The 11,451-nt window shown below is 35.9% G+C and overlaps 4 protein-coding genes across 4 annotated transcripts; 3 read left to right on the forward strand and 1 right to left on the reverse strand.

The window, feature by feature from the left end:
• Positions 1 to 1,736: 1,736 nt before the first annotated feature.
• On the reverse strand, positions 1,737 to 2,108 carry LOAG_00041 (hypothetical protein; the record flags this gene model as incomplete). The annotated part of the gene is made up of 2 exons (XM_003135582.1): positions 1,737 to 1,807; positions 2,021 to 2,108. The coding sequence occupies 2 exons, from the start codon at positions 2,106 to 2,108 to the stop codon at positions 1,737 to 1,739; spliced, it is 159 nt and encodes a 52-aa protein (XP_003135630.1).
• A 1,068-nt stretch (positions 2,109 to 3,176) lies between these two features.
• Positions 3,177 to 5,236, forward strand: LOAG_00042 (hypothetical protein; the record flags this gene model as incomplete). The annotated part of the gene is made up of 5 exons (XM_020445326.1): positions 3,177 to 3,392; positions 4,004 to 4,249; positions 4,378 to 4,528; positions 4,667 to 4,804; positions 5,118 to 5,236. 5 exons carry the CDS (start codon positions 3,177 to 3,179, stop codon positions 5,234 to 5,236), a joined length of 870 nt encoding a protein of 289 aa, XP_020304198.1.
• Positions 5,237 to 6,188: 952 nt separating this feature from the next.
• On the forward strand, positions 6,189 to 6,962 carry LOAG_00043 (ribosomal protein L37ae). Its single transcript, XM_003135584.2, has 2 exons — positions 6,189 to 6,289; positions 6,645 to 6,962. The coding sequence occupies exons 1-2, from the start codon at positions 6,200 to 6,202 to the stop codon at positions 6,828 to 6,830; spliced, it is 276 nt and encodes a 91-aa protein (XP_003135632.1). The 5' UTR covers positions 6,189 to 6,199; the 3' UTR covers positions 6,831 to 6,962.
• A 1,399-nt stretch (positions 6,963 to 8,361) lies between these two features.
• Positions 8,362 to 9,430, forward strand: LOAG_00044 (hypothetical protein; the record flags this gene model as incomplete). The annotated part of the gene is made up of 3 exons (XM_003135585.1): positions 8,362 to 8,490; positions 8,927 to 9,069; positions 9,313 to 9,430. The coding sequence occupies 3 exons, from the start codon at positions 8,362 to 8,364 to the stop codon at positions 9,428 to 9,430; spliced, it is 390 nt and encodes a 129-aa protein (XP_003135633.1).
• Positions 9,431 to 11,451: the final 2,021 nt, after the last annotated feature.

Here is an 11,451-nt window from a genome sequence, read left to right on the forward strand (position 1 = left end):
CAAGGAACAAGAAATTGAACAGCTGCGCTGCATTCTTTTTAGACACTGATACACACATCTTATCCAACTGCAAAACTATGAAAATGAAGTACTGAATCGTAATTCTACAATCCCTTGCTGACAGTAACTAATGCCTCAAAAATCCCTTAAAGGCAAAATATAATTTTTACTCGGGTAATCACTGCAGAATTCCTCAACAGTTAGTCGGTCTTTCAAATGGCCAATTAGTTCCGTATATTTTTCCTTCGAATGAGCTTTGTATTCAAACTACGATAGATCACCTTTGAGAAAGTAGAAAGAGTGTATGCTAACGAAATCATATCGTCCCGACGACTTAACGCTGAAAACCTTCTTAACTTAACTTTAAATTCACTTATTGAAAAAGGAATTTTTTTGCGAAACTACCTAAAAACTATTTCTCTTAATTTAAATTAAAAGTAAATCTACCAATTTAATCGTATGAGTATAAACAGTAAAAAGTAATTTCGACTCTCAACGATTTGGTCAATATCATTTACGAAGATTCCTTGTAAATGATATTGACAAATCGTTGAGAGCACAACCACATGCGACTGACAGTCTCTTCAAGCCTCACTCCTCCGAACAAACAGCTGCAAAACCACTTCAAGGTCATCGCTAGTTCCTCATGTTTGCAGCAATTGCAGCTTGAATTGCCATTTAATCGTTACCAGTTAAAAAAGAAAAGAAATAATCTCTACCAAAACCACAATGAGCGTTTGGAAAGGCGAAACGTACGGTACCACATCTGGCTTTATCGGGATCAAGTATTTCTTACATAGACCCATATCTATTAACTAAATTAAGACCACTATATAAAGATCGCTGTTCGGATCATCATCAGTACCAACTGATAATTGATCATGGTCAGAAATACTGACCTTACTGCATATTTCAATAGGGTTTAAGGTAACCTATGGAATAATAAAAAGTTTGCTGTGCTTAAATAACAAGTAAGGTATTCACTAGGAAAGAGTGAGAATCATAGTAAAAATCCTGAACTGTTGTGAATTTCAACATTCTACCGAATTTTACTTACATGAACGATGTTGTGTTTTGCACCAAGATCCATAGCAAAGTTGTCAGGTTTGATATATCGATGAACGGTGCTTGTCAGATGTAGTGCTTGTAATCTTGAAAGCTAAAATATCCCAATTAAGAAAAATTAACAGTTAAATCAAGAATTCAAGAATTTATGGTTTCTCCCGTAATAACATACAAAAGGGAAAAAAAATGTTGCTCATGTTTTACAGTCAGCAACGAAATTATGAGATTCAAGAAGTTAAAATGTAATGTGTCGTACTCGTCACTCCCACACTTCATCAGTCGATTTAAGAGATAGTTCTGGCAATATTACAGTATCGTATTTTGTAAAGGAGTCATCTAATTCCAGTGATGAAAGGAGTAAATTCCACAACTTTTTGAGAATGATCAAGGCTTAAACTGAATGTATACCAATTGATCTGCTAGAAGTAACACCGTTTTTCGACTAAAATGACAATTGCAAAAATTGAACAACCTTCCAACGAAGGATCTAGCAGCTCCATCAGCAATGTGTTGAAATGACCCTGATTACTGAACCATAAAGCTGAAGAATCAGACCGAATAACTGAATTATTTCGAAATAACGACGGTACCAATCAAAAATTATAGAAATTTTTTACTTCAGGAAATCCATTTCCTTCTTTGAGGTTTTTGTAAATGTGGTATTCATTCCACTATCTGTCGTTGTTTTTAGCTTTCATTTCCAGCTTCATGGCGACTTCATCATGATTGAGTAAATCGATTCCTGTAAATTCGATGTCAAGAATTGCTTCAAAGAAGAGTAACAGTCATTCCCAGGTATAATCATATCCTTTCTTTCTCTTAAATGCCCATACAGTGTTCAAAGACTCACTTTTATTTCTAGAAGAAAAAAAAGTAGTATATCTGGAAGGGTCAATAACGATGAAGATAAATGATCTATGAGCAAAGGTATCCAGAAGTACTGTTCCAAAGGTACCACTGCATATTTTGTGTAGCAACCGGTAGCGATGACAAACAATCAGATCATTATCGTGTTCAGTTCTGCACTGCTCTTTTGCTGCCATTATACTGTAATGATAATTGGGTTTACTTTCCAACATGTTTCATTTTCAAAAAACTTTCATAGAAATAGCACTAAAACACCCACGTCTCTTGAGTAGTATGATCTACTAGACTTACGTCAAGACACGCCATTATTTAGCTGTAGCACGTACAACGCCTATCACTCCCTTGCCATTACCATTGGATAATGCTATTCACATCCTTAATAGTCACTGTGTTGATCAGAAACGCTTACGTATGCTTTCTGTACTCTATTCCAAAATCATTCCATTTCATTCTCTGTTGATAGGATAACAGAGCGGACCACGTCATTTGCCCCTCTCTAGAATATCCCTCGAGCCTATCTTTGGAGATTCCCCGGGTTCTCGTTTTCGAACAGTAATGCCACTCGTCGATTCCAGTTGCGCATATTTTTTGCGGAGAGTCAGTAAACCATTAAAAACATAAAGGGGACTTCCCGCGGTTTACAGTGATAGGAATGAAACCTTCCAAGGATGTCACTCGAAGATATCGTTACGTGAACTTTTCACTGTTTTTTAATACATAAATTTTGGTTTTAATTTCTTTACCATAATCGGTTCTAATTGCATTTCTTTATGCGATCTTTTATTTTTTTAAAGAATTCCCGTCTTACTATTGTTTACTGCTAGAAAACAAGGGGAAGATACTTTCAAATGTTCTTGACTTCGAATGTTCTTGCTGGTAGATCATCGGAACTGAGTGATGGTCAAAATTAACCGGTCGGGAACTAATTTGATCTAGGGATCTAGAAATACTTTTTGGTCTTCATTCCGCTCCAACCTAAACACTTCATTCTGGAGGCCTCCTCCCACTTTTGTCTAATGTTTTTATTAAGAGTTAAAAAACTAAAATTATGAAATGTTAGACTCAAGTTATTATAGGATATTCGGATACCCAAACATACATAGTTTATGTGTCAATGGGTGAACCTTAACCATAGATCTAACAATCTGAAGGTATTAACCGATTTTAGTGCCGCGATGATATGATAAGGAATGTTGCTTAATTTTAGGCTGTTGCTTAGCGCCTTAAGCAAAAGCTCTTTCAAAATGGCGAAAAGAACAACAGCAGAAGCACGAATGACAAGGGAGGAAGATCCGGAGATACTGGATATCATCGGCACGATTTCAAAAATGAAAATCGTTGACAATGAACAATCAAGAAACGCAGAAGACGAAACAGTGAATATTCGTGAAAATGAATATCCGAAAACTTCTCCCAGGGATGAAATTTCGAACATCAAACAGTTAAAAAGTCCCGATGACGTAAGCTTGATATTTCTAAAATTTCGCGCTATGCTGTCTTCATCTCTGAAGAACCTTACATGATTAATCTCCTCGGAGTAAACCTTACAAGTTTACTTCACATGTTAGTTTCCCGAGTAACCCGCTTTTGATAACTTCTATTAAGGCTGGAAGATACGTTCCCTTACCTGTTTGAACACATAATATCCCCACTTTTTAATTATACCGATCGTCTTGTTTACACCTACCTTTTTGGATACAAATGACCTGTTCCTTTAACTTTTTTTGGTAATGAAAGAAGGATAAACTATAAGCTGTTATAGCTTTTGATGGCAATTGCTTCAGCGATTTATCGTCCGTAACTAATGTCATAATATAAATCCGATGAGGAGTGATAAAGTTTGACTTTGAGAAGATACCCTGACTCTTGTTATTTCACATCTTAGCACTCCATTATAGGATAAATTTCTTCGTCTCGTAACAACAGATAAGGCTCGGCAATCGCTAAACAAATGGAACTTAGTAAAGCCGAGTGAAAATAATTAGAAAAGAGAAAAAACAAGGATGTACAGAAAAGTTGTAGTTACATATTATCCGCATTTTTAAATCTTGTCGGTATTGATTTTTCCTAGGACGAGGAAGTCTCTGGACCTGACCAGGACCAGGATCAGGCACACCCAGCGTACATCCCGCGCATAGGACAATTTTTCATGCACGATACCCGTGAAACTGGTGAGAGAATTACGCTACATCCGTTATCGCGTACCGATTATAAGTGGCGACATGATTTATATAATGAGACTGATCAGATGCCAATGTCTGATCGAGAATTCGCTAAAAAATATGGTGTGGATCGGGAAGGAAATCCTGTCTCTTCGGTAAGGCGAGTTAAAAATTTTGTTAATATGCTTAGATTATTGAAGCAAGACAATTTTACTGGGAAAAATATGGATTTTTCTGAAGAATTTTTCATGGTTTCTATCCTTATTTCTTACTGTTGCATTAGCTTCTCGGTAGGATTATTAGCTCCATTTCTAAATTGCTACAAAAATTGTTTTCGGCTTTCCGGTATGATACGCATGGTACGAACCAAACCCGAATTAGAGCGTCAACAAACGTTTGGAACGCATCACGTCATTTTACAAGGAGACATCGGAGTACGTTCTTGTTTTTTTAATAATAATCTGGAGTTATATACTTCTAAATGTTAGTTAAGTAGATGCAACTTATTGGTTTCATTTTAATTGGTATCAAACACGTTTCATATCGATATTATCTGATGTATTGTTTTGTAGTTCGTGGTCGTGGAACTGATTATCAAGACAAAAGGAAAGGTGTAAAAAAGCGAGGAAGCGATGGTCGCTTACCATTCGCCGGTAATCCACTGAATAAGGAACATTCTAGTGATTGGAAAAATCAGAAGTTGGATGGAGGTAAATAACCGGAAATAAAAAGATAAACCCAATAGTGCGGTTTAAAGAAAGGGGTAGAAGACATGTTTAGCTTTCCAGGATAATTGGGGAGTTATTGAACTAGTCTTTTTACGATTTTTCGACTTATCATTAGTAAACATCGTAACAAACGTCTTTTGTTTCGTAGTTACGGTTGCTGGCTGTCTTTTATGTAATGTACGATATCGTTTCTTTCTGCAGTGTAACAATTGTGAATCTGATTTTAATTCCATTAGTGAAGTTAAATAGGTCAGCTAAAGGTTTTTAGAAAGATATTCTTATATGTGGCATTTAGGTAAAGAAGCAGAAAGCAAGTCTGAGATAAACAGCAGAGATCATAATCATGCGAAAATGGAGATACGTCTCGGTAAGCGTTACTCGACACAGCGGCCAATGAAATCGGCTGAAATGTAGACTTTTTTATTTCGCAGATGTTGTCCGGAGCTGTTTGGGTACTTTGTTATCTTTATTTTCATAAGTGAGTGATCAGTTGCGCAAAAGATGATGATGAGTATACAGTAGCCGTTCAACGCACAACGTTCAGTGTCGTTTTTAGTCACCACTTTTGACGTAGGAAGTAATTTCTAACAACTAAAGACGAAGAATAATTATCCTTCTCGTTTGTATTTATTTATTTGCTTAAAGACATTTCCATGCAGTTCATGAAGACGGATTTCGGGTAATAGCTTGTTCAACTGCTAGCATACGCTTTGCATATCATAATTTATATTGTTTACTAGTTTTGATTTATATAGTATGTGCGACTGGACTGAGAGGTCAGCAATTTTTCGAACATATATTTCTCGCGTAGTGAAGCGTGATGCTTACAATATGCCACATATCATGGAGTGTTCATTCATCTGTTTCTTTCTCCCCGAAAAATTCAATTTGATTCACCAGCTAATTCCGTCACTTGTAATTTATCTGTCATGTCACTGCAATAAAAAGTAATCACTTTAAAAGGCGTGTCTTAGTAATTCCAAGAAAGATACACTCCTGAAGCGACACTACCTCTCACGTGATGGGACGGGAAAGCATTCAGCAACGCCCCGTTGTTCATGTGTACCGAACAGCGAGGGTGAGGGTGGATTCTTAGTTTTCATAGTGGTGCGGTGCGGTGGTCTAGTGATGCAGCGATACTCTTGGAGTGCTTTTCAATGCTCAGTTTGAGGGAATGGTGATGGGTTTGTCGGGTTATGTGAGGGTGAATGGTTGTTATGGAGACGGGGGGGAGGGGGTTTGCTTTTTAATTAGCAGGAGTAATTGTCGGGAACTCAGGGTCTGAATGTTTGGGTGAATTAGACAGCTGGGAAGTTGCGGTGGTTGAAATGGTTTTCCGTTGTAATTAGTGGTTCTTTTCTTTCAAAGTTTGTTGAAATGGCCAAACGGACGAAAAAGGTTGGCATAGTAGGGAAGTACGGAACTCGGTATGGTGCCTCGCTAAGAAAAACCGTTAAGAAGATGGAGGTATTCTTTCCGTTCGTTTGTATTGTTTGTTAAGTCATCCCAGTTTGTGATCGAAAACATATAGTTATTAAGATTGCATATGTTAGTGTGAGCAACTAAGTTGGAGTGTTTTCATATTAACTCAGGAGATCGTAGTATTTTTTCTGTATGGTTGTGTGGGGAATTTTATGGTGCATAGTCTGATTCTGCTTGAGCATCATTTACAACATTGGTTTGGGCGCAGAATAATTTTCTCAGGTTTCTTTTTACATAGGCTTTTATTCATCCTTTGTTAGTAAATACCAGTTTTAGTGATATCATTTATCAAATATACCCGTAAATATATACTTTTCATATCGGCTTATTAGTATTTCAGGTAACGCAGCATTCTAAATACACATGTGCTTTCTGTGGGAAGGAATCGATGAAGCGAAAATGTGTTGGCATTTGGAAGTGCTCGAAATGCAATAAAGTAGTTGCTGGTGGTGCTTACGTGTACAGCACAACCGCAGCAGCCACCGTGCGGAGTACTATCAGGCGTTTACGAGATGCTAAGGAATAAAAATGTGAAATAAAATTTTCATTCACGTTTTTTGTTATTCTGTTCAAGAAACAATAAATTTTCTGTTAGAAATTTTTACTAAGCAGTATGATTTAATCAGTTCGCAGCGCATTAATAAAATTATTTTCGGTGTTGAGACGGCTTTTTCGTGCTATTTGTCATTCTGAGTTAACTGTTAAGGGAAGGGATTTACCAAATGTGCTGCTTCAGTATTCCTTCCATGGGCTCTGTTCAAACATTATTTAAAGCTGTTCCAAGCTAGTCGTTGTCATTTGACTTAAGAAACTCGGTGGGAATTCGTGTTCAATGTTTTCTCATAAAAAACGGTTCGGCAGACTTACTGGTATAGAATATTATGAAAAGGATTTTATTAATTATCAACGTCGATATGTCATATTTCCATAGCTCAAATCAGTTCCCAGCCGTGTTTGTCAGCGAAATTTTAGCACTTTAAATGAGTTGAAAGAGCCATGTTGGGTTGAATTTTTCTCCTCTTCCTGTTTTGGACTATGGCATGTTATACGCTGCTTGCTTATTTGTTTCTTCATCTTCACGTTCCTTTGTATTCAGTTGCCTCTTTCGTATCGGTATGAACAGCAGACTGAAGAGGTAGCTTTTGAGTCTTCATGTGGAATCTCTCACAGGATTCAGGACATTTAAAAAAAAACCAAACATTCTCTCGATGAGCACGAAGTCGAAGAGCAGGATTTCGAATTACAATCGTGAAGTTTTCGAAATCGAGCCGAGTTTGATGATTTCATGAATGAATCAAATGGAAACAAGTGGTGCGATGGCAACCATTTATGTCAAGGATAAGTGCACATATATGCGGTGTGAAATGTGAATTACTTCTAATAATGTGTTTCTGGCAGCAGGTGGTTTTAACGAAGTTATAGGTTACTTCTGGAAGCTTTTCTTACGACAGAATATGAAATCTTCACTACGATAATATACGATTCCCTTACATTTAACTAGTAAGTTCTGTTAATGCATGTAATATTTTCGCTTATTTTTTGTACTGTTGTGGAGTTGCAATAAGCTGTTTTAATTTCATCTTAACTTCGCTGAGAATGTATTTATGCCTTCGTTACTTTTTAGTTGTCTGTTTTACTTTTCTCTTAATTTTGAGTTTCCTTTAAAAATTTGACCGTTTAATCAAAGTTTATACAATGAGTTATTTAAGTTGGTAGTTAGTTTTGCTTTAATATAGAAAATGTTAAATTATTTGGAATAATTTGGATTATGACTCATTTCAGGGCTGGCAAAGCAAAAGATCTTGCAGATTTGCTTTGAAAGAGGGAAAAAATTTCACATGGAACAAAGGAAGTGGTCAGTCATTGTACCTGTCTCATGAATGTCAGAACTGAAGGGAATGATGCAATTATTGTTGAATATGTCTTAGAACATTTAGGTCACGAGAAAATGCGTATGAAAAATCCGATATAATACACTAGAAATTGAAGCAATAATGCTGCTGTTAAAAGTCTTTTTTTTTTACTTATCTAGTCTCTACATCTTACATTTGCTAGAAATGTTTATTGTTATATTTTCAATATATTGTGGTGTAAAGAAGGCGCTTACCTGGCTGGGTCAGCTAATATCTTATCGAAAACACACTGGAAAACGACAAATTGCATGCGATATCGAGCATCGACATTCGGTTAATTATGAACAGTTATCTAAATAAAAAACAAGGGGAGATACTTGGGCTGAAACTGGAAAAGGCAAATTTGAATTGGGCAACTGCATCTTGTAATTCTGCAGGATTGCTGAGTAGGGTGGAATCTTTGCCTAGTAAATCCTTCGTTTTGATGCAGCATCCCGGTGCATATGTATCTTTACAAAAAATTTTAGATAGAAACAAAAAATTTTGTTTGTTTATTTATTATGTAGAAATTCTTATAATAGGTACAGAGTGCACGGCTATCATTACAGTTTTCTTCCAGTGATAGAATTATATGATAGAGGCAGCCTTTCACCCTTTTAGATGCTGAACACAGATACGAATTCATGACATTTCATAAGTGTAATATCAGTCGACATGTATTTTCTGAGGTACATCAGGAGGATTTGAAAAGTTTCGAAACTTGTATCAGATTTCAGCTGACGGATCCGCCAGTAAGAACGAATATGGTATCATAAAAATAGCAGCATCAACAAATGTATTGCGACAATTTTTGCCAGGTGATCATTTAGAGTATGCAGAACATTTTAACGCATTGTTGAAGATACTCGATTGGTTAGTGATTTGTTGATTTTTCAGGCGGCAACTGATTTTTATTTTTCCTGCAATGTAAAACGAGACTAATTCGGCTTTTTTGAAGTTCTTTCGCCAAAGGATTTTAAGATAGTTAATCACTGAAATCAGTTAGGATTTCGCAAATGAAATGATATTTAATTACCCATTTTGAGTCAGCACGTTTCTCAAGTTACATATCCTTTAAAGCTTAGAAATTGGTGATTTTTGTGCATTAACTTTCAGTAAGCTGGATGGAATTGTCTACAGTACAAGTTTATTAAGTAACGAATGGATTTTTGAACCTCTGGACTTGGTTTACCATGTGAATGAGAAGGATGCAAGAACTGAATTGCAAAGTTAGCGACACTTTGAGCTTTGTTAAGCAGAATGTGATATATCAAATGGACTGCGAATTGTCGCTTCGAAATCTGGATCCGAAGAATGTACCAACAAATGGGATAACCCCTGCACAAATATAGTAAGTTTTTAATTTCCATTAATCATTTCCTCATCCTCTTTCCATTCATTGTTTGTAGAACACGTCTTACAACTCTTTCCAGCCGGAACAAATGGCTTACAAACAAAGTACAAGAGATGGGCATGAGTTTAGTGCTGTTTCTGGGATGTTAGCTTATATGAAATGAGCAACTTTTACTGTTTGAATTCATACTTCTGAAATCGAATTTTGCTCTTATGTGTTCCGGTCATATGTACGCATCATATTGTTGTTACTACTTTCACTACGCATTTTATTAGACGTTTTAGACTGGTTTTTAGGCTCCATTACTTATTTCATTGCCAGTCAAACAATTAACATCAGTGGAATAGTTCCCATCACCTACTTACTGGCGTCACCACACCGTTAATAAATGAATGTTTCATCTTCGACTACTTTTATGTATGTTTTACCCACTGCTAAACTTTTAACGCATTTTCATTTCAGCGTGGTTCAGTCTTTGAGATTTGATACTTTCCTATACCTTGGATAGTTCTCGCTACCTTACGGAAGACTTTGTAGTTTTTTTGTGCCATGAATGCAATCATAATTCCATTCCATTTGTTTTGCATCATTTTTGTTATTTTCTACTGTTAAAATGTTTGAAAGTATTAGAACTGTGCTCATATCTGTCGCATTGCTTGTGTATTTTTAATATGCATTGCTAAGTCGCATTTTCTTCAAATTATTCAGTTGTTCTTATCTGTCCGTATTCCCAAAGGACGCACTGACTTTTATAAATTTATGAGCATCCTATCGCAGTGCATGATTTTTCTGGTGGAGTAACTTTTCACAAACCTTATGATGAGCTTTCTGAAGGGTTTTACTGTTGAAAATATTGTCGAATGTTTCAAAATGTGAATTTGCTTGAATCTTAGTTTCAAGATTAGAATTAGACATAATTTGAAAGATTTATAACTGTATTCCATCACATATTTTCTTTTAATTCGTTTCATCATGAACATTTTTCAGACGCTACCATCCACTATCCTGACGACTGTGTTGGAAACGTAAGTAAGGCTGATTTTGTTCACTAACCATGCGTCTAATTTAAATGGAAAGTAGTTATTTACAGTGAATGATAAATACATTAAAATTAAATGAAATAAACAAACCAGTCGAACCAGTGACGTCAGTTCAACAGAGAGCATTTCGTATTTGTCAATAACACGTCGAAAAGTACTGTTTTTTATCAGACCTTACTGTTAATATTCTTTCCGACACACGTGTAGGGTCATATTCCTTTGATCAGCAATAACTCTTGCATATGCTTGAGGCCCGAGTCTAACTTCTCATATTCACACTCAGTGGTAACGATATAGTCATATACCAATGTTTGAATTAACATCTAAAAACCCTCAACAAAGAACAGGTCAGCAGGTTGTAAACAGATAGATGTGGACATAAATACTGCTCAAAAAATAATTCAGCAGAGATGAAGGTACCAACTAAAAGTAATTTAGGAAAGAGCCGGCAAAAATCTTATATAATTCAAGTTATCAGATGTCTAGCATAAGATTTTAAATAACATACAAAGGCATCCAGATACTCACAGTACCATTTTTTAAATTTTAGAAAGCATACTATATTCAAGAAAATACTGCGTAAAAAGGCACAGAACAGGTAAGAAGGATGACAACGTGAAAAGAAGGTAATATTAATAGGAAATGAATGCATATGTCAAAGGATAGCCATGCGAAAGGTCTAAGAAGTCCTTACTTCATTAGGACTTTACTTTTGATGCATGATTTCAAATATAATTAAACTACAAAGTGAGCAAACCAATGTCACCGAATTAAAACTAGCGGAAGTTAGTTACTAAAAAGTTACAGAGTTCTATCTATAAAAACAGGTGTTACCTCCCAAAAAACGATTGGTGTACATCG

The sequence above is a fragment of the Loa loa genome (genome assembly GCF_000183805.2).
Source record: "Loa loa unplaced genomic scaffold supercont3.1, whole genome shotgun sequence".
Lineage (NCBI taxonomy): Eukaryota > Metazoa > Nematoda > Chromadorea > Rhabditida > Onchocercidae > Loa > Loa loa.

Excerpts from the sequence above, each read along its gene's own strand:
- LOAG_00043 (XM_003135584.2), top strand. The coding sequence starts at position 6,200 with ATGGCCAAACGGACGAAAAAGGTTGGCATAGTAGGGAAGTACGGAACT. Across the intron at positions 6,290-6,644 it reads AAACCGTTAAGAAGATGGAG|GTAACGCAGCATTCTAAATA; the intron begins GTATTCTTTCCG and ends TTAGTATTTCAG.